Here is a 27,452-nt window from a genome sequence, read left to right on the forward strand (position 1 = left end):
CTTAAAAAAACCTCTCTTTGCTAATACTCTATTTTTGTTTATTTTTTGAAAACTAGCTGGTGGTTGAAAAATAACCACAAAAAGGTACTTAAATTGTTACCCAGAAATAATTTGATTTTGAGATAAAAAAAAAAGAAGGCTGCATTGGACCTTTAAGAGTTCAAATGAAAGACTAAAAACAAATCAAATACATCCCCGCAGTTTCATGGAGGGAGAACAAGAACTAGACAGTGAAGGAAGAAGAGTTGCACAGGCATCACATTTTTAACCAGTATATTGCTATACGCATCATTTCCATAGCAATAGAACAGAGGTTCACAATAATAACACCTTGATAATCGACAGCTACAGAAATACCGAAAGAGCCCGACAAGAAAGATTCCACAACAAAGCTGGAATACAACAGAATTACAACCCATCATTTTATACAAATAAAAAAAATACATTGATAAAATGAAAGTACAAAAACATTGCAATATTATACCCAGCAATTGGTGTGTGAGAAACACGTTTAAAAAAATGTTTCCCCCTTTTCCTTTGTTGTTGCTCAAAGACATTTGTGAGAAAAACACACAAGGACATCATCTTTGGTGCAGATTCCACAGCAATCTCATTAATGACATTTATCGAGCAGTGTCACACAATCTCCTTACTCTAGACATCCACTATATACACACAAAAGTATGTGGACATCACTTCAAATTAGTGGATTCGGGCTATTTCATCCAAACCAGTTCCTTACAGGTGTATAAAATCAAACACACAGCCATGCATTCTCAATAGACAAAAACATTGACAGTAGAATGGCCTTACTCAAGAGCTCAGTGACTTTCAACGTGGCACCGTCATAGCATGCCACCTTTCAAACGTGTCAGTACGTCAAATTTCTTCCCTGCTAGAGCTTCCCCGGTCAACTGTAAGTGTCATTGTGAAGTGGGAATATCTGAGCAACAACAACTGCGAACACAAGCTCACAGAACGGGACTGCCCTCGGTTACAACACTCACTACCACGTTCCAAACTGCCTCTAGAAGCAACGTCAACACAATAACTTTGTTGGGGGGTTTCCATGGCCGAGCAGCCGCATACAAGCCTAACATCACCATGCGCAACACCAAGCGTCAGATGGAGTGGAGTAACGCTCGCGGCCATTGGACTGGAGCAGTGGAAACTCGTTCTATGGAGTTATGAATCACGCTTCACCATCTGCCAGTCCAATGAACAAATCTGGGTTTGGTGGATGCCAGGAGTACGCTACCTGCCCCAATGCATAGTGCAAACTGTAAAGTTTGATGGAGGAGGAATAATGGTCTGGGGCTGTTTTTCATGGTTCAAGCTAGGTCCCTTAGTTCCAGACTTCCAGTGAAGGGAAATCTTAACGCTACAACATACAATGACAATATAGACGAGTCTGTGTTTCCAACTTTGTGGCAACAGTTTGGGGAAGGACCTTTCCTGTTTCAGCATCACAATACCCCCATGCACAAAGCGAGGTCCATACAGAAATGGTTTGTTGAGATCGGTATGGAAGAACTTGACCGGCCTGCACAGATCCTTGACCTCAACCCCATCAAACACTTTTGGGCTGAATTGGAATGCCGACTGCGAGCCAGGCCTAATCGCCCAACATCAGTGCCCAACCTCACTAATGCTCTTGTGGCTGAATGGAAGACATTCAACATCTAGTTGAAAGCCTTCCCAAAAGAGTGGAGGCTGTTATAGCAGCAAAGGGGGGAACAACTCCATATTAATGCCCATGATTTTGAAATGAGATGTTTGCCGAGCAGTTGTCCACATACTTTTGGTCATGTAGTGTACATACAACACACACACTGCTGGGACTCCAAGCACCTTCCCCTGCTGTTTTGAACCAAATATATCAAATATAAAAATACACCAACTTAAAGAATACTTCATAATAATCATTCCTTTGCAGTGTGTCCGTTTACATTGTGGTTTGTCACTGGCCATGTACAATGCTGATATTAGAGGTATATGACCAGCCTATAAGGGAGAGCACACAGATAATACATTAGAAAGTTGTCATTACTGGCATCCAGAGTTTATCATGTTGTAGAAATAGTTGAAATAGAAAAGATGAACACATGGGAGAGGGTGGGGAAGAGGGCTTACAGAACACCCAGGGAATCGGACCAATAGGACTTGGATTGAGAAAACACGGATTGGTCATTGAGTGGGCGGGTGGTACCAAACTCAACTTTGTAAAATCTCTCATGCGTTTCTTTGTGTTCCCTTGGAAGTTTACTCACACAATGAGCAATCAACAATCGTGTTGCTTACAAGAGTTGTTTAAATGACGACATAAGCTCTTGGAGACATGCATTTCCCAGCTCTCTATGAATTACATGACATATGGCCTACTTTACACCTTCATAACAACCCCAGATTGACATAAGATGTGTTATGTCACCAGACTTGTATTGTGTGGCATGACCATGACCTATCGATCCGAGGTTGTTGACATAAGCATTTATAAATGCCCAGGGCATGGATGCATAATGTCCATGAGGATCATGCTTATGAAGGAGGTGTAATGTAGCCCCTATGCAGTGTCATTGATTGAAATACTGAATTCCTGTATACTAGAAATACTGAATTATTCAGTTGCAGTATAATCCATCTCTCAAACACAAAAAAGTCCAAAGTTGCAATACTAAAAAACCAAGCCCCCTCCAGGAAACAAAACAAACACATTAAAGAGAGAAACATGATTCAAAGCAGGGGGAAAAAAAAAAAAAAAAAAAAAAAAAAAAATCACTCGAGCAGATCCCTGTTGGTTCTCTACCGAATCAACTCGCCGAACTCTGACACCATTCCCATGCAAAGCCATGGCTTACTTCAACAAGAAAAAACGTGCAGCACATCCACAACTCTCCTCAACCCCCCCAGGTCAAAGGACTCGAGGGGAATCGTCAACAGCCTCCACCAGGGCCCAATGTTCAAGTACGGAATGTAATTGAATGACCAAAAATGCCAACAAATAAATAAATAAGATGTAACGGGACCAAAAGAAGAGATTTCAAATGAATAATGATTGAATGACTGTAACCAACATTTTGGATTTGCATTTAGCATAATATCATACGTGCTTATAATAAAGGGGCTATATTGTAATGAAATAAGACATTAAAAAGGTAAAATTCTACAATAGGTTAAAAAGTCACATGGCATTTGGGAATATACTAGTGTAATTACATTTAACTGAATAGTAGAAATAGAATCGTTGTACATTCTACATTCTGGTTACAGAAATAAGTATATAGTAACTACATGGTGTATGGACAACTTCATGTAAAGTCTTGCAAATAAAACAACAATGACTAAAAACGATTCCAGTTAAAAATGGCAAGACTTCGTGATTAGATGGGCAGATTGAACATCGAGTACCATCGATTTAAAAAAAAGAAAAGAACGTTTTACAGAGTGATGACATCACAGCCATGAGGAACGAGAGCAGAGTGATTGGGACGGAGGGAGGTGGCCAGAACCACATGCGTTATTTCTCACAAACACTCAAGACAGACATACACACACACACGCATGCACGAGGTACACACGCACGCACGCAGACACACACACACACACACAGACACAAAGTCTCAGTGGCTGGTAATTTTGAAGAGCCTCTTTCTCAGGCCTAGAGATGGGATTGGGGTGCAGTGGGTTGGGTTATGAGGTTCCCCTAACCCCCTAATCAGGAGTTGAGGGAGAACTGGTCCTGCTCGATGGGCTTCTTCACCCAGGCCCCCAGGCCCGACTTGTGGAAGACCTTGATGAGAGTCTGCTTGGCGTTGTGGTACTCCACCGCCGCCTGCTTGGCATCGTGGTACGAGCTGGGCTTGGACACCTTGATCCTCAGTGTGGATGACAGCTGGGGTGGGGAAGGGAAGCAAACAGATGTTGAGATAAGAAGACTACTTTGAATCAAATATTGAGGAGTGACTTGATCTGTGTTTCAGCTGGTGTTAAATTGGTTGTGCTGCTCACACCGTCTGTGTGCTGATGTGATGTGGTGTGTGTCGGACCGTTCTGTACCTTGGAATGCAGGCGAACCCAGCGGCTGTAGAGGGCGTGCTTGCAGAGGCGCGAGGCGCGCCCCATGTCGTCTTTGCCCGTGGTAGCATTGATGACCTCCAGCGCCAGGTCGCCCACCGCCCAGTTCACGCTGAAATTGGGTGCCTTGCCCGGCTGCCTCGCCTCCGCGTTGCTGATGCCTGGAATCACAAATAGAACCATAGAGTGAGTGGCCAATTCCACTTTATAACAGTAAGCATAAAAGTCTGAGCCACTGGGAATTGAATACAGGACATGATGAGCCTGGGAATTAGCTGTGAAAGCGGTAGCTAATTCCCTTTCTAAAGACAAGCACGTCTGACCAAGTGGGAATCATACATAGGACTGGACATGCGACTCATGCCCATGTTATCCCTCTGATCTCAAGCTTTAGGCATTACCACTAAAGGAAACATGAGTCTTCAGGTTTCAGTGAAAGCTTCTCATCATGTGAGTGTGGTGAACTCAAGCATTTACTACACAAGCGAGGGCATGAAGGGTCAGAGACGTATAAATCTTTGCCCTAGCAGCATCCGTCAGAGAAGGTAGTCAAAAAACAGGATGAAGCTTCTTCAACTCTACCACAGGACATGTGCTCCTCCAAGCAGGGGCCTAGATGGATGGGAGGCATAAATACGTATTCCAGTGGAGGGTGTACCTCTAGTAACTCCCCATCCCGTGTGCGGGAGCGTAATCATCGACTGACACTAATTAGCATAACGCAACGGACATAAATATTCCTAGAACATATTCCTATTCATGAAAATCACAAGTGAAATATATTGAGACACAGCTTAGACTTTTGTTAATCACCCTGCCATCTCAGATGTTCAAAATATGCTTTACAGCCAAAGCTAGACAAGCATTTGTGTAAGTCTATCGATAGCCTAGCATAGCATTTTGTCCAGCTAGCAGCAGGTAACTTGGTCACGGAAATCAGAAAAGCAATCAAATTAAATAGTTTACCTTTGATGAGCTTCGGATATTTTCACTCACGAGACTCCCAGTTAGATAGCCAATGTTCCTTTTTTCCAGAAATATTATTTTTGTAGGCGAAATAGCTCCGCTAGTTCTTCACGTTTGGCTGAAAAATCGCCCAGAAATTGCAGTCACGAAAACGCCGAAAAATATTCCAAATTAGCTCCATAATATTGACAGAAACATGGCAAACGTTGTTTATAATCAATCCTCAAGGTGTATTTCAAATATCTATTTGATAATATATCCACCAGGACAATTGGTTTTTCAGTAGGACCGATTGGAATAATGGCTACCTCTGTATTTTACGCGAGAATCACTCTGGGAGCCATCAGGTGACCAGTTGCGCAATGTAGCCGCTTACGGGTATTCTTCAACATAAATGCGTAAAACTACGTCACAATGCTGTAGACACCTTCGGGAATACGGAGAAAAAGTAATCTGGTTGATAGCCCATTTACTGCTCAATAGGGACGCATTGGAACACAGAGCTTTCAAAAGATGAGTCACTTCAGGATTGGATTTTTCTCAGGCTTTCACCTGCAATATCAGTTCTGTTATACTCACAGACAATATTTTTAGTTTTGGAAAGTTTAGAGTGTTTTCTATCCTAAGCTGTCAATTTATATGCATATTCTAGCATCTTGTCCTGACAAAATATCCCATTAACTACAGGAATGTTATTTTTCCAAAAATGAAAATACTGCCCCCTAGTCACAAGGTTTAAACTACTTGGTTTGTTCCTCTTTTGCAGTGTACTGGGCTGCCTGCTGACTGACTGACAGGAAGATTAGGATTGAAAGGGGAACTGCACCCACTGATTTGGCCTTGTTCTTTAGCTTGCTTCTCAAGAAATGCTGGCAAACATGAGTTGACTTGGGAGTGTGGTTTGATGTGGGTGTTTCTTGGGTGTGTCCTTGCAACCACCAAGACACACCCATCTGTCAGAATCTTGCCCGCAGCTGTTTCCCCACACTCAATCACAACAAACAAACATCCTGCAGGTTGAGCTCAATAACTACAGGCAGATGTATGGGTGAGATGCTGGAGGAAGCTTTGAATAGTTCAGTAGCCTAAAGAGTATTATGAGAAGAACGCGATTTCTGAATATTCTAAACTAAGTGTTTTGATAACTTTCAAATGTAGTAGCAGGTCCATGTAGAACAAATAACCCTTTACATTATACCATAGAAGCAGTGTTCTGTTAATATAACAAAGTGCTCCTTTCATCTTCCATTGTTATTCCCAGCTGATAGAGATTCTGTGCCTATGGGCATTTTGTCTGGTGTTAATGGGGCTACCTTGGCAAACATGTCAGTGGTCAGACCTTCCTGTGTGGTGCCCCGTATACAACAGGAGTTCCCTGATCCTGGTGCAAAATACACAGGGGTTCTCTCACCCCATATTGACTGATACAATTCAATCAAAAAAACAAAAAAATACAATACAAGTGAAAGTTGTGTTTCGTAATTTTTTTTATGTAGAGTGCCAGGTCTCTCTCTCCATTCAGAGACATCAGTATCAAGTCCGTCTGTCAGTCCTTCTAGGCAGAGTTCCTCTGTCCAGTCTCTGTGTTCTTTTGCCAATCGTAATCTTTTATTTTTATTGGCCAGTCTGAGATATGGCTTTTTCTTTGCAACTCTGTCTAGAAGGCCAGCATCCCAGAGTCGCCTCTTCACTGTTGACGTTGAGACTGGTGTTTTGCAGGCACTATTTAATGAAGCTGCCATTTGAGGACTTGTGAGGCGTCCGTTTCTCAAACTAGACACTCTATTGTACTTGTTTTGATCAGTTGTGCTCCGGGGACTCCCACTCCTCTTTCTATTCTGGTTAGGCCAGTTTGCGGTGTTCTATGAAGGGAGTAGTACACAGCGTTGTACGAGATATTCAGTTTCTGGGCAATTTCTCGCATGGAATAGCCTTCATTTCTCACAACAAGAATAGACTGATGCGTTTCAGAAGAAAGGTCTTTGTTTCTGGTCTTTGTTTTTGAGCCTGTAATCGAACCCACAAATGCTGATGTTCAGATATTCAACTAGTCTAAAGAAGGCCAGTTTTAATGCTTATAAATTCAAAACAACAGTTTTCAGCTGTGCAAACAATTGCAGAAGGATTTTCTAACGATCAATTAGCCTCAATTTGAGGTTATTTTAATGGACAAAAAAATGGCTTTTCTTTCAAAAACAAAGACATTTCTATGTGACTCCAAACTTTTGAACGGTAGTGTAAATTAAATATATAATTATTAATATACGCCTACTGTGTGATCGCTAGCAAATTAATTAGCTAACTAATGTTAGCCTGCCTAGCTGGAACTTCTGAAGGACAATGTTTTATTTCTACAATTTCCAAAAGATAACCAAATATATTTACTTTTCACGATACGTGTTTGTGCCGTCATGTGCATTAGTAGCACAATTTCTAACTTTCTAACTCTAGCATTTGTTTTTACTTACACTTGTATGTTGACTTCTCCATTGATGTTGTTTTGAAGTTTTCGCTGACTTTTCTTTGCAGATGTACAATCATCACAAATTGAATTATGGGGAGTTTCAGGCCTCGGAGTGAACATAATTGTACACTCGCAAAGTCGACTACAAACGAGGGCTGAGGGGCTTACATTGCAAACTTCCCTTGCTTGGCTAATCATTTGGACCCCCCTCCAAGATGGCGACGGGGATTCCCCCAAGGGCATAAGGCGAGGGTAAGTGGGCGAGGGTGTGTCTTAAGTGTTTGGACCGCAACCCTGGGAGGGAGATCAAGGTTGTGTTAATTAGTGCAAACCATTGCAAAATGTTTCAATAAGATAAAATGAACGTTTTGTGCCAATTATTTCTGTTCCGTACCTATTGAACACAACCCAGGACACTGTTGTTACTAGGTAATGTTATGGAATGGGTAGGTAGTATAGGTCTTAGGTGCATAAGTAGACAACATACTACACTTCCACAATCCCAGCCAAGCCTTGATAAGGACAGGTGCTGCCAATTAAGGTGACCGTCAGTCAGTATCCCACCTTGCAAGCCGTGAGGTTGCTGGTTTGTTTAGTGGCCTTTCGTATTGATTTTGAGTCTTTAATTTAGGTATGTATGCCCGTTTTTAATTTTCTTTTTTTGTATATATTTGTTTCCGTCACTATCTTCACATAACAATCCGCTTGGGCTCACCGATCTAAAGGAGTCAAGACAGACTTGTCTTGGACCTAAGGTAAGGTTGCCGTCTCCCTAGGCACATGTACATTCAACACCTGGTCACATATGCTTACTTCTGTTATGCACACACCTAGTCAGATTATAGAACAATTAAGACCGCCTAGAACCCCTAGACTTAGTGAGTCCATTGTTAAAGGTAGGTTGTCTAGTTGCTTCCATAACAGTAACCCTCACCCTTCCTTAGCCCCTACCCTGACAATAGATGTAGGATTTTTTCTGGGCAGCAAGAGAGAAGGGGGAACACATTTTATCTGCATATGCTATAGAATCCAAGTACACTGCAACGTATCTCAGGTTCCAAATTCCACAAAACAACATTAAGAAGGGCTATATAATGAAATATCATGACAGAAAAAGTATCTAAATAGACTTGACCTTAAAACAAATCAGTTGCATGGATTCCACCAATTTGGCAGAAAGGGAATCAAGTTATTTAAATTCACACAGAAAAGGTAAGCAAAGTTCACCACAGACGACAAGTGAAGTGTTTCAATGAGACTACCGTAGGGGACCCATCCACAGTGCATTCGGAAAGTACTCAGACCCCTTAATTTTTTCCACATTTTGTTACGTTACAGCCTTATTCTAAAATGGATTAAATATTTTTCTCCTCAGTCAACACACAAAAACCCATGATGACAAAGCGAAAACAGGTTTAGAAATTTAAGCTAATTTATAAAACATAAAATAAAATAAATCCTTATTTACATAAGTATTCAGAACCTTTGCTTTGAGACTCTAAATTGAGCTCAGGTGCATCCTGTTTCCATTGGTCATCCTTGAGATGTTTCTACAACTTGATAGTCCATCTGTGGTAAATTCAATTGATTGGATTTGGAAAGGGAGACACCTGTAGAATATATGTTCCCACAGTTGACAATGCATGTCAGAGCAAAAACCAAGCCATGATGGCGAAGGAATTATCAGTAAAGCTCAGAGACAGGATTGTGTCAAGGCACAGATCTGGGGAAGGTTACCAAAAAATGTCTGCAGCATTGAATGTCCACAAGAACATAGTGGCCTCCATCACTCTTAAACGGAAGAAGTTTGGAACCACAAATTCTCTTCCTCGAGCTGGCTGCCATGCCAAATCAGGGGAGAAGGGCCTTGGTCAGGGAGCTGAGCAAGAACCTGGCGGTCTCACTGACAGAGCTCCTCTGTGGAAATGGGAGAACCTTCCAGAAGGACAACCATCTCTGCAGCACTCCACCAATCAGGCCTTTATGGTAGAGGGGCAAGACGGAAACCCCTCCTCAGTAAAAGGCACATGACAGGCCGCTTGGGGTTTGCCAAAAGGCACCTAAAGGACTCTGACTGTGAGAAACAAGATTCCTGAATGCTAAGCGTCACGTCTGGAGGAAACTTGACACCAATCCCTACGGTGAAGCATGGTGGTGGTACGGACTGGGAGACTAGTCAGGATTGAGGGAAAGATGAATGGAGCAAAGTACATCGAGATCCTTGAAGAAAACCTGCTCTATAGTGCTCAGGACCTCAGACTGGGGCAAAGGTTCACCTTCCAACAAGACAACAACCCTAAGCACACAGCCTAGGCAACGCAGGAGTGGCTTCGGGGCAAGTCTCTGAATGTCCTTGAGTGGCCCAGCCAGAGCCCGGACAGTAACAACTCCGGAGAGAACTGAAAATAGCTGTGCAGCGACGCTCCACATCCAACCTGACAGAGCTTGAGAGGATCTGCAGAGAAGAATGGGAGAAACTCCCCAAATACAAGTGTGCCAAGCTTGTAGCGTCACAACCAAGAAGACTTGAGGCTGTAATCCCTGCCAAAGGTGGTACAACAAAGTTCTGAGTAAAGGGTCGGAATACTTATGTAAATGTGATACCTTTTTTTATTTTGAATACATCTGCAGAATTGTCTAAACCTGTTTTTGCTTTGTCATTATGGGGTAATGTGTGTAGATTGAGGGAAAAAATGATTTAATCAATTTTAGAACAAGGCTGTTACTTAAGAAAATGTGGAAAAAGTCAAGGGGTCTGAATACTTTCTGAATCCACGGATTTAGGTTACGAAATCAGACTTTTTCGATACAATGTTAGCTAATGATATGTTAAGAGGAAGACCCAACTGAACGATTCAGAACATGAATAATCATATTTGTCTTTGTATTTTATAAAATAAGGAAGTGAACTTTCATTACATAGCTGCATTGTCACCCACTCTGGGTAGAGTGGGTTGAAACACTACAGTTGAAGTTGGAAGTTTACATACACTTAGGTGGAGTCATAAAAACTTGTTTTTCAACCACTCCACAAATTTCTTGTTAACAAACTAGAGTTTTGGCAAGTCGGTTAGGACATCTTCTTTGTGCATGACACAAGTCATTTTTCCAACAATTCTTTACAGACAGAGTACTTCACTTAGTTCACTGTATCACAATTCCAGTTGGTCAGAAGTTTACATACACTAAGTTGACTGTGCCTTTAAACAGCTTGGAAAATTCCAGGAAATGATGTCTGGCTTTAGAAGCTTTTCATAAGCTAATTGACATCATTTGAGTCAATTGGAGGTATACCTGTGGATGTATTTCAAGGCCTACCTTCAAACTCAGTGCCTATTTGCTTGACATCATGGGAAAATCAAAAGAAATCAACCAAGTTATCCTTGGGAGTAATTTCCAAACACCTGAAGGTACCATGTTCATCTGTACAAACAATAGAACGCAAGTATAAACACCATGGAACCACACAGCCGTCGTACCCCTCAGGAAGGAGACGCGTTCTGTCTCCAAGAGATGGACGTGCTTTGGTGCAAAAAGTGCAAATCAATCCCAGTACAACAGCAAAGGACCTTGCAACAGCAAAGGACCTCGTGAAGATGCTAGAGATAACAGGTACAAAAGTTTCTATATCCACAGTAAAATGAGTCCAATATCGACATAACCTGAAAGGCCGCTCAGCAAGGAAGAAGCCACTGCTCCCAAAATCCTCATAAAAAAGCCAGACTACGGTTTGCAACTGCATAAGGGGACAAAGATCGTACTTTTTGGAGAAATGTCCTCTGGTCTGATGAAACAAAAACAGAACTGTTTGCCCATAATGACCATTGTTAAGTTTGGAGGAGAAAGGGGAGGCTTGCAAGCCGAAGAAAACCATTCCAACCGTGAATCACGGGGGTGGCAGTATCATGTTGTGGGGGTGCTTTGCTGCAGGAGGGACTGGTGCGCTTCACAAAATAGACGGCATCATGAGGATGGAAAATTAGGTGGATATATTGAAGCAACATCTCAAGACATCAGTCAGGAAGTTAAAGCTTGGTCGCAAATGCAAGGAGGCCAACAAACCTGACTCAGTTACACCAGCTCTGTCAATAGGAATGGGCCAAAATTCACCCAACGTATTGTGGGAAGCTTGTGGAAGGCTCCCGAAACGTTTCACCCAAGTTAAACAATTTAAAAGGGCAATGCTACCAAATATCAATCAATCAAATTGATTTATAAAGCCCTTCTTACATCAGCTGATGTCACAAAGTGCTGTACAGAAACCCAGCCTAAAACCCCAAACATCAAGCAATGCAGGTGTTGAAGCACGGTGGCTAGGAAAAACTCCCTAGAAAGGCCAGAACCTAGGAAGAAACAGAGAAGAACCAGGCTATGAGGGGTGGCAAGTACTAATTGAGTTTATGTAAACTTCTGACCCACTGGGAATGTGATGAAAGAAATAAAAGCTGAAATAAATCATTCTCTCTACTATTATTTTGACATTTCACATTCTTAAAATAAAGTGGTGATCCTAACTGACCTAAGACCTACTTGGATCAAATGTCAGGAATTGTGAAAAACTGAGTTTAAATGTATTTGGCTAAAGTGTATGTAAACTTCCGACTTCAACTGTATCTATTGATTAGATAATCTCCTAAATGTAATTTCTCTTTCTCTACTGGGTCTGCATTGGTCCTTATGGGCAAATCAGTTATAATTACACATACCCGAGACTAGCGGTGTAGCCACTGATCTCAGGCCTACCCAATAATTGTCCCAGAAATTATTCAATACAAATTGTTTTATTTTATTACATTTTTAAAAGAAAAGTATGTGAGATTTATTTTCTATGGATAATTTTATAATGTAACAAAGAAATAGTCAATCAAGTTGGCTTCCGACTGTTGGTCACATGTTTTTTCCCATACCGTGGTTTACTTCAACAACCTGGCAATGTCATAAACGTTGTAACGCTAGCCTATTCAAATTGACCCACCAGCTAAGGTAATTTAGTAGTTCTAGCAATGGCAAACCAAATGTCGATTGCTACTGTAGTTTTTTTTTTTAAATGTCTGGAGGAATAGGAGTGTGTGCCATAAAATAATTTGGATCAATCCACCAATAGCATCCAGAATGAGACAGTAACAGGTGGTGTCACGATAGAAACAACTGCAATCGCCATCACAACTGCCAATGCCACGTTGAGCCAGGCATGCTTGCCTACCCCACTGTCTCCTCTCGTTCTTGATGCTGCGGGCGGGGGTGAACCTGCAGTCGGTCCAACGACAGTTTTGTCTGCCGTTGATGAACCAGCCTGTCAACCTGGGGCAAATGTTGAATTCAGATTCATACAAGATGGATTTAAAAACTGGAAACTCACAAGAAATGCTTGCTGGAAACAGGAGACTAGCAAATGACATGCTAGAGCCCTTGCAGAAAAATGTAATTGTACAATGCATGGTGATGCAAACATAGATTTTATAGAAAGAAACCACACAGCAGGATATTCCACTCAGAGAGCATAGAGAAACCGAAGAGACAATCAACAAAGGTAACTTGTTTGAATTTCATCTCAAAGTATGACTCAGAAATACAAAAACAGGCTTAAATGAGCTACCTCGCAATGCCACGCTTATTAGCCCCGAAATTCCGAACGAGTTGCTGGAGTGTGCAGCATCGTTGTTCACCTTGGAAGACGATTAAGTTCATTCTGCGCCTTCCACGTATTTTCCCATACGAGCAGATGAATATAAAGATCAATCTAAATGAGAACTTATTCCTGTGCGCATCCGATACAATCATGCTGGATTGATTAAAGAAATAGATGTTGGGTTCATGGAAACCGCTGATTTGTTTGCACAAGGAATTTCTCTGAAAATACTTGGAAGTGTTGCAACCCCTGGAGTTGGATCTCACTCAGTGTGTGGGTTTTTGTTTCGATGGCGCTTCAGTCATGTCAAGGAAATGAGGAGGGGTACATGTCCTACTAAAGCAAACATTTAAGCAAGCGGTATGTGCGCATTGCAACTCCGACAGTCCCGTTTGGTTCTGTGCACCGCGGCAAAAGTGTCGGGACTGCTAGATGTCATTTTAGAGGTTCTTGCAGAGTTTTCAGATGCTTGTGGACAAACCAAATAGAAGTCGATGCCCTCTTACAACAAATCCAGAACAATACGTTCTTATTCCTGTTTGTCACATTTAGTAAATCGTTTGACACTAGTGGTTTTGCTACGAAGGGATTACAAAGCTCTCTACGTTATCTGTGAAGGACTGTATTGTTTTTTTTTTTTTAAATCAGCTTTTCTACATTCAGAGATAGCTTGAGAACTTTATCAAAGTCTCCCTGAGTTAACTGAAGAGATGATGGTTAAGCATGATATTAGTAATTGGGATGTGAGCGCATCACAGCAGCGAAAACTGCCTGTATAATTGGCAGCCAGTGTAGTCACAACTTCATTAGGGAAAACATCCAGCATCAAGAGTGACAGTGACCTGAGGCAACTTTGGAACAATATTCTAGACAGACAGATTACTGAGTTGAACTCAAGATTTCAAGAAGACACATACGGGATCATGCAAGCGGCAGCCTCCTTTTCCAAAGAATCCCAAACCTGCGTCCTTAAAGAGCAGCTGAAGACCACATGCGATCATTATGCAAATTCAATTGAGGATGCTGAATCCACTGTTTTCATTCGGCAGTTTGATGTCGCAAAATGAACGTGGGAAAGAGAGACTTTCCTCCATAATGAGTGTACTTGACAGCTGCCCTGATGATATTTTCCTTAATATAAAATCTCTGTTAAGGATCATTGTCACACTTCCAATGGCATCATGCAGTGTGGAGAGACTTTTCTCAACAACAACTAGCATAAAGAAATTGTCTTCACACATCAATGACAAGCGCCCGGCTGAACCACTTCAGTTTGCTGTCTTTTGAGCGTGAATTGACAGATACATTGCATTATGATGAAATCATCACCATATTCAACTCAAAGCCTCGCCGTCTGCGACTTGGGATGTAGGTCACGCCTTATGATATGTCTACTAAAGGTAAAGTACCATGTTATAGTACTACTGCCCGCCGTGGTAGAAACTGTAACATCAAATATAGGCTTGTTTGCCCATCGAGATTAAAGTGCGTCTGAGGATGAGTGTTATGCTGGCAAGTTGGCAACTGGTCTAACGTTACTGTCTTATTTTAATATGCTGGGATAGGTAATTATTTGTATATGTAATGAGGTTGCTCCAAGTACAATGTACTAGTATAAAATTACTGTATTACGAAATAATATATGGTGCACGTCGCAAAATAAATTAAGTAGAAAAAATGCCTATCCAAATTTTTCTAGGCCTATCCCCCCAAAAATACTGGCTACGCCCCTGCCCGAGACCATCATATCAGATACAATTTTTTTTTCTAAACTTTTTTCAGGGCAGTCTTCATGCTTCCGAGTTAAGCGAGCGGTTTGTCAAGAAGCAATTGTTTTTTTTTCTCCCCAATTTCGTGATATCCAATTGGTAGTTAGTCTTTGTCCAATCGCTGCAACTCCCATACGGAGAGAGCCATCCGTACGGAGAGAGCCATTCTTGACACACTGCTCGCTTAACCCGGAAACAAGCCGCACCCAATGTGTCAGAGGAAACACTGTACAACTGCCGATCGAACTCAGCGTGCATGCGCCTTGCCCGCTACAAGGAGTCGCTAGAGCGCGATGGGACAAGGACATGCCGCCCAAACCCTCCCCTAACCCGGCCGACACTGGGCCAATTGTGCGCAGCCTCATGGGTCTCCCGGACATTGCCCCGATCCCTCCCACTAATTGGGCAGCTTTTGCAAATTTGCTGTTGTCCGAGTGAGGGAAATGCTGTAAATTAAGAGGACTATGTATTTTGAAATATGAGACATTGAGCATTATAATAAATACCGCTGATGTCATACAAGTAAGCCAAACACCCGTGAGTCCAAATGTGCACTTCACATTTCCACATCATAAAACTCATGTCATATACAGTGTCCAAGTGTATGATCACTATGTTTGATGTATAGTTACAAGATGACATGTAGTCATACCCCAAGTTGTTCTGAACAGAATGAGCCTGAATGAGCCTGTCACCTGAATGCACTCATGACAGCATTCTATGTGCACCAAAATTATACAGAACAAAAATATAAAAGCAACATGTAAAGTGTTGGTCCCATGTTTCATGTGCTGAAATAAAAGATCCCAGAAATGCTTCAAATGCACAAAAAGAGTATTTCTCTCAAATGTTTTGCACAAATGTGTTTACAACTCTGTTAGTGAACATTTGTCCTTTGCCAAGATAATCCATCTACTTGACAGGTGTGGCATATCAACAGGTCCACCTTGTGTTCGGGACAATAAAAGACCACTCTGTGCAGTTTTGTCACACAGCACAATGTCACAGATGTCTCAAGTTGAGGGAGCGTGCAATTGGCATGCTGACTGCAGGAATGTCCACCAGAGCAGTTTCCAGAGAATTTAATGTTAATTTCTCTACCATAAGCCGTCTCCAATGTCATTTTACAGAATTTGACAGTAATTTGACAGTAAAATATATATGCAACGTGCAACAATTTAAACTATTTTACTGAGTTACCGTTCATATAAGGCCTTGCTCGACACAGGGTGGGCCTGTCTCCCAAGTGGGTGGTCATATGCCCACCGAATATTCATTAGGCCCTAATCTATGGATTTCACATGACTTGGCAGGGGCGCAGGCATTGGTGGGCATATGCCTTATATGAACTGTAACTCAGTAAAATAGTTTAAATTGTTGCACGTTGCATATATATTTATGTTGAATATGTGATCGACCTTCCTGAATTGCATTGTGAAAGCCTAACACTGTAATATTGTATTTGATAACTTAGCTGATCATGTTGGCAATCGAAGAAGCTGTCAAATGATGCCCACCTGACCCAGATTGTGATTTCTAATTGACCGTTGTTTTATACTGGGTAAACAACAACAGTAAGTGTGTTATGGCGGGGATGCAGGGTCTTGTTTAAAGAAAATATAATACACATCTACTTACTCCATTTCCTCAACAAAAGCAAGTACCTTATAGTTGGAAGACTCTCCTTTGAGTCAAGAAGTCATTCAAATAACTTAGGAACTACACACACTTTTGAGAAGAGTGTGGCCATTTGGAGACACCAGTTAGTCCTTCAATCAAACCCTTGTCATTTTAATGTAATATGTTGCAACTACTGCAGATTCTCCCAGGATATTATTATCATGTTACTGAATGTATCCAGAGTGTTTTCAGATTTCGTTATCAACAAATGTGGCAAAAAGTACAGTAAATGTAAAATGCACATAAAATTAACAGAGTAATGTTTCGATTCAGTCTTCTGTCAGGTAAAACTGTTGTTCTCACCTTCGGTCTAATTTTTATTTATTTATCTGTTTTTTTACCAGGTAAGTTGACTGAGAACGCGTTCTCATTTACAGCAACGACCTGGGGAATAGTTACAGGGGAGAGGAGGGGATGAATGAGCCAATTGTAAACTGGAGATTATTAGGTGACCGTGATGGTTTGAGGGCCAGATTGGGAATTAACCCCGGTGTCTAAATTGGCTAAACACCCCTACTCTTACGATAAGTGCCATGGGATCTTTAATGACCTCATAGAGTCAGGACACCCATTTAACGTCCCATCCGAAAGACGGCACCCTACACAGGGCAGTGCCCAATCACTGCCCTGGGGCATTGGGATATTTTTTTAGACCAGAGGAAAGAGTGCCTCCTACTGGCCCTCCAGCAGCATCTGGTCTCCCATCCAGGGACTGACCAGGACCAATCCTGCTTAGCTTCAGAAGCAAGCCAGCAGTGGTATAATAATTTCCCCATCGTCTCCAAACTGTTCCCTTTCAATTGCTACCATGGTTTTGCATATGCCTAACGGAAACATTTCCATTTAGCCCTATCCATGTACGCCAATTCCCATGAGTGTAAAGGGTTAACTAGTCGACCTAAAAGATGTCAAGAGTCTTGTTAAATTAAATAGAAATGAGCTTCAAAACAGAACATTTCCTATTTCCCTTAATTTGAACAAAATCAAGCTGGCAGGGTATTTAATATAGGCTCTCTCAATATGGGAGCTCTGAGGAAAAAAGGTTGGGAACCTCTAATCATATCTGATTACCCATGGTCCTGCTGGGTCAAAACGTTGGAAATGAATATCACCTGGGAGCATGAACAGCAGTGTGCGGCATTTTCCTTTCTGTTTTCCTGCTGGGTGTTTTCCATAGACATTTATACATGATTGGTGTTTACTCTTGTGCCTACTGTGTGGCTAGCACACAGAGTCACAGTGTCCGGTTTTATTAGGCTTCACAGGGAAAGTGTGAGGGGAAAAAGACAGAGGACAACTAGTCTGCTCCAAGCCACCTAAAAACAGTGTTGAAAGTATTGGAGTGTTTGAATGTGTTTGCATGCGGTGCCACATGAGTTAGTGTAGTGTGTGTGTGTGTGTGTGGGGGGGAGGGGAGACTGAAACAGGGAGCGACTACCTGGACAAAATGTTGTTTTCTGTTGCAAAATGTTTTTTATTTTTTATTTTTTTATTCCTTCGTGTGCCCCCTATTAACAATGTCCTGAGTGTAAGAGAGTCTAGACATTACAGTATTAGGGGTGCAAAAGTGTCAAGGTGTAAAGGTGAAGGGTACTGACCGCTCAGTAGAGGCCTGTTGAGGCTGAACTGTTGGGGTAGGTCCTCGATGTCGGCTATGCGCTGGTACATAGCCCGGGAGAGGTGGTCGGCGTGGTACAGGCTGCCCAGGATGATGCTGGAGAAGTAGATGGGCTCCGTGAAGTAGCTCATCAGAGAGCCCTGGATGCCCACCACGTTCCATCTGCAACAGAGGAGCACACACGTTTAGTATACACATTTCCACAAACATGCATGCATACAAGTGCACACACACACACACAAAGACACAGAAACACGCAAATTCGTGCACACGTGCAAATGCATGCACACAACTTAGGAATGGGCACTGACTCTGAAATATCCAATTTTATTTATTTCACTCTACATTCGCTGTTGTTACATTAGCAGTGCAGTCTTTCCCATCAATTTCCTTCCACACTCTATAAAGTGTTTATGCCAATTGCCTTGGAGAGAGACGACTTCAAAAAGCACACACAGGCAGACGGGAGTAAAAAATACCATTACCAGACGTCAGAAACGAGACCCTGACAAACAGCTCTGATAACTGCTGCTCCGGTCTCCTCCTGACCCGAGGCAGTGTGTGTGAGAGTGTGTGAAATTAAGACACAGACTGGAGTCGCAGTCAGACAAGGCTAGGAGACCTTCAGTTTTCCATTAGCCCGCAGCAGGGACATCTTCCATATGCAATGGGGGTTGATTGTCGGACTGTATTATTACTGTTGTTCAGTCCTTCCTCCCACCCACCTTACTTGATGAACGTGATTTAACCCTTTATGGATAGCAGCTAGCGCCAGTGGCCATGGAGTTTCTGGGGCGCACAATCAAAGAACCTAATCAGACAAAAATAGTGCTCTGCTCTTTGGCCATACACATGCATGAACTTGCACAATCGCATGCATGCATGCGCACACACACACACACACACACACACACACACGAGCTTGATCACCACTCTCCCTTAGCACACTGAAGTGATTGGGGCTTTGAAGGCCTTCAGTTGCTTTTTGAAATAAAAAAAATAATCTGGAGAGTAGCACTTCTAATGAGGCCCTTTAACTAGAGGGGAACAGGAAGAACTAGGCCTCCATATTGTGCATTAGTGCCGCGGGGCAGGCCATGTAATCAGAGGAGAATGGTGTATAAAACCCCCCCCACAAACCACAGGGAAAGAACACTGAGGGCTAGGTGAAACAACGCTAGTTCATTTAGCTAAATGGCCATTGCCAAGTCATTAATCATTAGTTTCCGGAAGAAATGGTAGGAAGTGCATTTTTTTAACCTTTTTGTTGCCATGGTCATGTTGGGAGAGAACGTGTTGTGTAGAGAACTGGAGGGTAGTCTGTTCTGTAAAGTGGTGACACTTTCTATGCCTTGCTCTAAATCACGCTATAAGCAAGGCTAGTTTAGTGCACATACTATTTGTCATCGTGTTCTGTTTTGACTTAGATTTTTGTGTTACATAGTATAATAGCGGGGCCATTATTGCATGCTCAAAATCATTAGGTGTGTGAATCTCCTGTTGGCATTGCCTTGACTGTGGACAGTAAGCAGGGCTGTGTGGGGTGTCTGTGAAAATACCTGGGTTGGACCCATCGATTCAGCTGTCCCTGACATTGCCTGAATCAAATGAGACTGGGCCTGACTGAAGTGGGATATACAGCATAATGGCTAGCAACTAAGTGCTATCACATATAAAACAAAGACTAACTGCTCTAGAAAACCAGCCCACTAGGGAACATTGTAATCCTCCATTATTTTCATTTTAACAAGATTATTTTTGTTCTTATGTATTGGATGAAATTTCTGCATTGTATCATAGGCCAATCTAAACAGAACTAGCCGAAAACAAGTCAAGATCAAACCTGTATTAATCATGGATGAATCTATTCCTATGCATTAAAGGCAACGCAGAATCTGCTAAATGGGTGTAACGGACACCTTTACACAGATACTAGTAACCTAACAGGCGGGCCATAAAATAAAGCTGTATCGACCATAAGAGCAGCTTACTGACTAAGGATTAAGTAAGTAATGGGCAAGAATTGGAGTCAAATTCATATCCACTCTGTTTAATGTCCAATTCAATTCCTTAATTGAAACAACCTGGACCATACCACTTATCAATGCCACATGGTGTCTCACAATCTTGTTGGCTTTGGGGAAGAATATGTGGTGAAAGAGATCGCAAAAGGGGCCCACGACGGCCAGGTTACCTTGCGATCTTGTCACTGCAGGACATGGTGAGCAGCCTTTCTCCCTGCAGCACCCCGTCCCATGTCTGGATGGTGTTGCTGGTCCTCACGGGAATGGTCCCCTCCCCAGACTCTATTTTGGTCCTCAGCTGGCCCCGCGCCTTCCGGTTAGGGTGTCGGTCTCCTTGGTCTGTGGTAGGGGGGACAAGGACAAGATAGATAGATGCATCCTTCACCTGCGGCTGTGCAGAGAATCTCCAGTTTTCTAACAGTATTATTGTAACTGTTTTATCACGCCTAACACAGCTCTGAGAGGCTACAGAGAACGCTAACACGCACCCGGGCCAGTGTGTAGCAAGGAACAGCTGACAACCGACCCAGACATCACCCCCCCCGTGCTTATCTCTCACTCTTCACATTCAACGAGAGACAGACAACACAGTTGCGGGGGGCTGGTGGGGGCGTCCGAGGCCATGGAGGGAGCATCTAAGTATCCGGGGGGGACTGATTTGAATCTACTGGGGGACTTGCGTGCTATTAAATGTATAATCCGCAACATGTTCGTTGCCGTCACGGGGAAAGGTCCGATGGATAGCTTCATTTGTGAAAAATGTAGAGAACTTGATGCAGCTAAAGAAATGATTTATTACTCTTCGTGAAGACTTTTTTTTTCACCAAGCTGCTTGAACTGAATAAGGATTCTATGAGACTATCGCATCTTTAAATGCTTCCTATCAAAACATCCAAGAGGAACATTTGTGTTTTCCTGGGGGAAAAGTTCAGGATATCACCAGGTTGCTTCCCGAGGCTGTGAGTCAGTCACCGGGGGCTTGTATTGTCATGGTTCATGTGGGGTCAAATTACATTATGAAGGGCAGCTCAGAACAGCTCAAGTTGGATTTGAAGAACTGATTGGGTCTCTACTTTACACCAACAAACGCCCCATAATATCTGGCCCTCTGCCCTCCCTAAATCATGGCATTGAACAGTTCAGCAGATTTTCAGCCCTCCATAACTGGCTATAACACTATTGCAGCTGGGTGGGTGTAACATTTATTGACAATTTTGATACCTTCCGGAAACAAATCTCGTATTTACAAGGAGGATGAAATCCACCCAAATCATTTGGGTTACTGGATACTTTTACAGCATTATAAGGCTGCGTTGAGACAATTAATTATCAATGACCCAAGTCCAGCGCATTTAATCCTCATCATTGGGTTGGTGAGTTGTCACAATGCTTCAGCAAATCTACATTATCCCAGGGGCATTGGAAGACAATGTAAGTAACCTAATTTATATCCCTCTTACTGCCCTGAATGCCTCTGCTCATCCCACAGGTATTGTATGCAGTAATCATATGCCTATGAACCAGAGGAATACTGTTAGCACTGAGTTGGTGTGCCCTAGTCGGAAGTCCACTGTGTGCAGCTCATCCTGCACTAATAAAAATAACCCAAGCATGGTCTACCTCTGCTAAGCTTCCCAGTAAAGCAATCAAGCATCCCAGAAAAGAGAAAATTATCCTACGTTAACATATGTGGCTTAAGAAACAAGGTTCAGGAAATCAATAATTAGCAAGTAACAGATTACATTTATATTCTGACAATCTCTGAAACTCACTTAGATAATACCTTTGATGATAGTGGTAGCAATACATGGTTATAAGATCTACATAAAATACAAATGCCAATGGTGGAGGTGTGGCTGTTAATATTCAGAACCACATTCCTGTAAAGCTTAGAGAGGATCTTGTTAAATACTGTTGAAGTAATATGGCTACAGGTTCATCTGCCTCACCTGAAGCCCATTCTGGTGGGAAGCTGCTATAGACCAAGTGAAAACAGTCAGTATCAGGATAACATGTGTGAAATGCTTGATAATGTATGTGATATCAATAGAGGTATACATTCTGGGTGATTTAAATATTGACTGGCTTTCCTCAGGCTGCCCACTCAAGAGAAAGCTTCAAACTGTAACTAGTGCCTGCAACCTGGTTCAGGTTATCAATCAACCTACCAGGGTAGTTACAAACAGTACAGGAATGAAATCATCAACATGTACTGATCATATCTTTACTAATGTTTGCAGAAATTAGTTTGAAAGCAGAATCCAAAACCATCGGATGTAGTGATCACAATATAGTAGCCATATCTAGGAAAACCAAAGTACCAAAGGCTGGGCCTAATATTGTGTATAAGAGGTCATACAATAAGTTCTGTAGTGATTGCTATGTTGATGTGAAGAATATTGGTTGGACCGTGGTGTGTAATGGCGAGCAACCAGAAGCTGCACATCCCAATGCACCCATTAAGAAAATGACTGCAAAAACAGTTAAATCCCCGAGAATTGATGAGGAATTGAAAAATTGTATGTTTGAGAGGGATGAGCCAAAAGATATGGCAAATAGGCCTGGCTGTACAACCGATTGGCAAAGGTACTGCAACTTGAGAAATCATGTGACTAAACTGAATAAAAAGAATAAACTTCACTATGAAACAAAGAATGATAAAATAAAAAGCTTGGGATCACCTTAAAATACATTTTGGGCAAAAAGGCAAACGCCGCGCCATCATTCATTGGATCAGATGGCTGATTCATCACAAAACCCACTGATATTGCAAACTACATTAATGATTTTTTTCATTGGCAAGATCAGCAAACAGGCATGACATGCAACAAATACTGACTCTACACATATCTGACCAAATTATGAAAGACAAGCATTGTAATTTTCAATTCCGTAAAGTAAGCGTGGAAGAGGTGAAAAAAATCATTGTCTATCAACAATGACAAGCCACCAGAGTCTGACAACTTGAATGGAAAATTACTGAGGATAATAGCGGACGATATCGCCACTCCTATGCGCCATATCTTCAAATTTAAGCCTACTAAAAAGCGTGCCCTCAGCCCTGGAGGGAAGCAAATGTTATTCCCCTACCTAACAATAGTAAAGCCCCCTTAACTGGCCAAATAGCCGACCAATCAGCCTGTAAAGAACCCTTAGAATACTTTTAGAAAGAAATTGTGTTTGACCATATAGAAAGCTATTTTACAGTAAACAAATTGACAGACTTTCAGCACGCTTGTAGGGAAGGACATTCAACAAGGACAGCACTTACACAAATGACTGATTGGCTGAGAGAAATTAATGATAAAAAGATTGTGGGGGCTGTTTTGTTAGACTTCAGTGCGGCTTTTGACATTATCGATCATAGTCTGTTTCTGTAAAAACTTGTTATGGCTTTACACCCGCTGCTATATTGTGGATAAAGAGTTACCACTCTAACAGAACACAAGAGGGTGTTCTTTAATGGAAGCCTCTCCAACAAAATCCAGGTAAAATCATGGAATTCCCCAGGGCAGCTGACTATGCCCCTATTCTTTTTTCAATCTTTACTAACGACATGCCTCTGGCTTTGAGTAAAGCCAGTATGTCTATGTCTGCGGATGACTCAACACTATACACATCAGTTACCACAGCAACATGTAAAGAGCTGTTTCAGAATGGGTGGCAAGGAATAAGTTAGTCCGAAATATTTCAAAAACTAAAAGCATTGTATTTTTATCACTAAACCTCAAATATTGTAATGAATAATGTGGAAATTGAGCAAGTTGAGGAGACTAAACTGCTTGTAAACTGTCATGGTCAAAACATATTGATACAATAACTAGGATGGGGAGAAGTCTGTCCATAATCATGCACTGCTCTGCATTCTTAACAGCACTATCAACGAGGCAGATCCTACAGGCCCTAGTTTTGTTGTACCTGGACTACTGTTCAGTCTTATGGTCTGGTGCCACAAAGAGGGAATTAGGAAAATTGCAATTGGCTCAGAACAGGGAAGCATGGCTGGCCCTTGGATGTACACAGAAAGCTAACAATACCAGTCTCTCCTGGCTCAAAGTGGAAGAGAGATTGACTTCATAACTACTTGTTTTTTTTTGAGAGGTAATGACATGTAGAATGCGCCGAGCTGTCTGTTTGAACTACTGGCACACAACTCAGACACCCATGCATACACCACAAGACCAGAACAGACTATAGGAGGCGCACAGTGCTACATAGAGCCATGACTACATGGAACTCTATTCCACATCAAGTAAGTCATGCCAGCAGTAAAATTAGATAAAGAAAACAGATAAAAATAAACCTTATGGAACAGCAGGGACTGTGAAGCAACACAAACAGACACATGCATACAAACATATGATAACATATGCACTATACACGCACGTACGTACACATGGATTTTGTGTTATAGATATGTGGTAGTAGACTAGAGGCCTGAGGGCACATACTAAATATGTTGCGAAATATGTTATAAATGTATTGTAATGTTTTTCAAATGTATAACTGCCTTCATTTTGCTGGACCCAGGACGAGTAGCTGCTTTCTTGGTAGAAGCTAATGGGGATCCATAATAAAATACAAATAAGCTTCTTTCAGACCATGAATTAATGTATCTGATTTATTAATGTAGCCGATTTTGTCACTCAAAATCAAAATTTTATTGGTGCAGTCAATAAGCCATTAAGGGTCTGTACCACCAATATCTAAGCAATCCTGGCCACCTGTACAATTACACAGTAGATTTGATCATTTAAAATACATGTTACACACGGCAACAGATACAACTGTCGAGGATACATACACAAAAAAGTCAAGAGACTTGTTTCTATTGTGGTCCTCTAGGGCATGACACCAAATCACCTCAACAGTGAAAAGGATACGAATGACAACTTTAAATACAACTTCATTGTATTAATCACAACATTTCTAGATGTTGGAATCTAATTCAAAAGGCCAACGGGCCTAATCAATTCACTGACTAATTGTACAAGGGTATTTCCTTTTTGTCTTTCTCTGTATGCAGGGAAACAATGACAAAATCATGTATATGTGACATATAAAGAGGGTGAGTAATCAGACAAAAGGATAGAAGTAGAGAGAGAAGAGTGAGAGAAAGGAGAGAGCGAGAAAAATAGTGAGAAAGGAGAGCGAGACAAAGGAGAGCGAGAGAAAGGAACGAGAGAGAGATGCAAAGAGAAAAAGGGGGAGAGGAAGACTCACTAATTAAGAGACTTGTTGAAATGTGTTTATTGCACATCCAAAGTGAAATTATAATTCAACGAAACCAAGCATAAAAGGAAAACATACAAAGTTAATAGAACAAAATAAAAAAGCTCTGATATTGAATTCTCAACAAGTGTAAAATTCAATTTAAAAAGGTGTCAGCCAGCTAAGTGAGGGGAATGGAGACTGACCCGAAGCTGGGGTTGATTGACTGTGGCTGTCAATGGTCACTAAACATGTGATGTCACCAAAGTGGACAGCCCTATATGTGCAGTACTAGTCAAAAGTTTGGGCACACCTACTCATTCAAGGCTTTTGTTTTGATTTTTTTATACTATTTTCTACATTGTAGAATACTAGTGAAGACATCAAAACTATTAAATAATACATATGGAATCATAAACTAACCAAAAAAGTGTTAAACAAATCAAAATATATTTTTGACTCTTCAAAGGAGCTACACCTTGCATTCTCTCAACCAGCTTCACCTGGAATGTTTTTCCAACAGTATTGAAGAAGTTCCCACATATGCTGAGCACTTGTTAGCTGCTTTTTCTTCACTCTGCGGTCCAACTACTCCCAAACAATATACATTAAGTTGAGGTTGGTTTACTGTGGAGGCCAGGTCATCTGTTGCAGAACTCCATCACTCTCCTTCTTGGTCAAATAGCCCTTACACAGCCTGGAGGTGTGTTTTGGGTCAATGTCCTGTTGAAAAACAAATGATAGTCCCACTAAGCGCAAACCAGATGGGATGGCATATCACTGCAGAGCGTTGTGGTAGCCATGCTGGTTAAGTATGCCTTGGATTCTAAATAAATCATTGACAGTGTAACCAGCAAAGCACCCCCATACCATCACACCTCTTACTCCATGCTTCATGGTGGGAACCACACATGCGGAGATCATCTGTTCACCTATTTTGCATCTCACAAAGACACGGCAGTTGGAACCAAAAATAAAAAAATTGGACTCAACAGACCAAAGGACAGATTTCCACCGGTCTAATGTCCATTGCTCATGTTTCTTGGCCCAAGCAAGTCTCTTCTTATTGGTGTCCTTTAGTAGTGATTTATCTGCAGCAATTCAACCATGGAGGCTTGATTCATGCAGTCTCCTCTGAACAGTTGATGTTGAGATGTGTCTATTACTTGAACTCTGAAGCATATATTTTGGCAGCAATGGCTGAGTCTAGTAACTCTAATGAACTTATCCTCTGCAGCAGAGGTACAGTTGATGTAACGGTTTTCTAGTGGTGATGAAGGAGAGTCGGACCAAACTGCAGCGTGTCGATTGCGATCCATGTTTAATATAACAAAGAAACACGAACTTACAAAAAACAATAAACGAAACCGAAACAGCCTATCTGGTGCAAACTAACAAAGAGTACACATAGGACACTAAGGACAATCACCCACGACAAACTCAAAGAATATGGCTGCCTAAATATGGTTCCCAATCAGAGACAACGATAAGCACCTGCCTCTGATTGAGAACCACTCCAGACAGCCATAGACCTTGCTAGACAACCCACTAAGCTACAATCCCAATACCACCACCAAAACCCCAAGACAAACACACCACAATTACAAAACCCCATGCCACACCCTGGCCTGACCAAATACATAAAGATAAACACAAAATACTTTGACCAGGGCGTGACAGTTGAAGTCGGAAGTTTACATACACTTAGGTTGGAGTCATTGAAACTTGTTTTCAACCACTCCACAAATTTCTTAAAAACAAACTATAGTTTTGGCAAGTCGGTTAGGACATCTACATTGTGCATGACACAAGTCATTTTTCCAACAATTGTTTACAGACAGATTATTTGACTTATAATTCATTGTATCATAATTCCAGTGGGTCAGAAGTTTACATACACTAAGTTGACTATGCCTTTAAACAGCTTGGAAAATTCCCCAAAATTATGTCACGGCTTTAGAAGCTTCTGATAGGCTAATTGACATAATTTGAGTCAATTGGAGGTGTACCTGTGGAT

The 27,452-nt window shown here is 41.7% G+C and overlaps 1 protein-coding gene across 4 annotated transcripts in view; it reads right to left on the reverse strand.

Annotated features, from left to right (window-relative positions):
* Positions 1 to 1,719: 1,719 nt before the first annotated feature.
* The window catches only part of LOC112235186 (double-stranded RNA-specific editase 1), a 182,914-nt gene continuing 157,181 nt past the window's right edge, over positions 1,720 to 27,452 (reverse strand). For 2 of the 4 annotated variants that reach the window (XM_024403610.2, XM_024403616.2), the window contains 4 exons: positions 20,395 to 20,563; positions 18,181 to 18,362; positions 4,057 to 4,235; positions 1,720 to 3,892 (listed from right to left, as the gene is read on the reverse strand). In XM_024403610.2, coding sequence (XP_024259378.1) covers positions 3,716 to 3,892; positions 4,057 to 4,235; positions 18,181 to 18,362; positions 20,395 to 20,563 — 707 coding nt within the window. In that variant the 3' untranslated portion in view covers positions 1,720 to 3,715. The remainder of the gene's footprint in view (positions 3,893 to 4,056; positions 4,236 to 18,180; positions 18,363 to 20,394; positions 20,564 to 27,452) is intronic. The other 2 variants (XM_024403605.2, XM_024403596.2) reach the window with 1 other exon arrangement.

Source organism: Oncorhynchus tshawytscha, linkage group LG03 (assembly GCF_018296145.1).
Source record: "Oncorhynchus tshawytscha isolate Ot180627B linkage group LG03, Otsh_v2.0, whole genome shotgun sequence".
In the NCBI taxonomy this organism is placed as follows: Eukaryota; Metazoa; Chordata; class Actinopteri; order Salmoniformes; family Salmonidae; genus Oncorhynchus; species Oncorhynchus tshawytscha.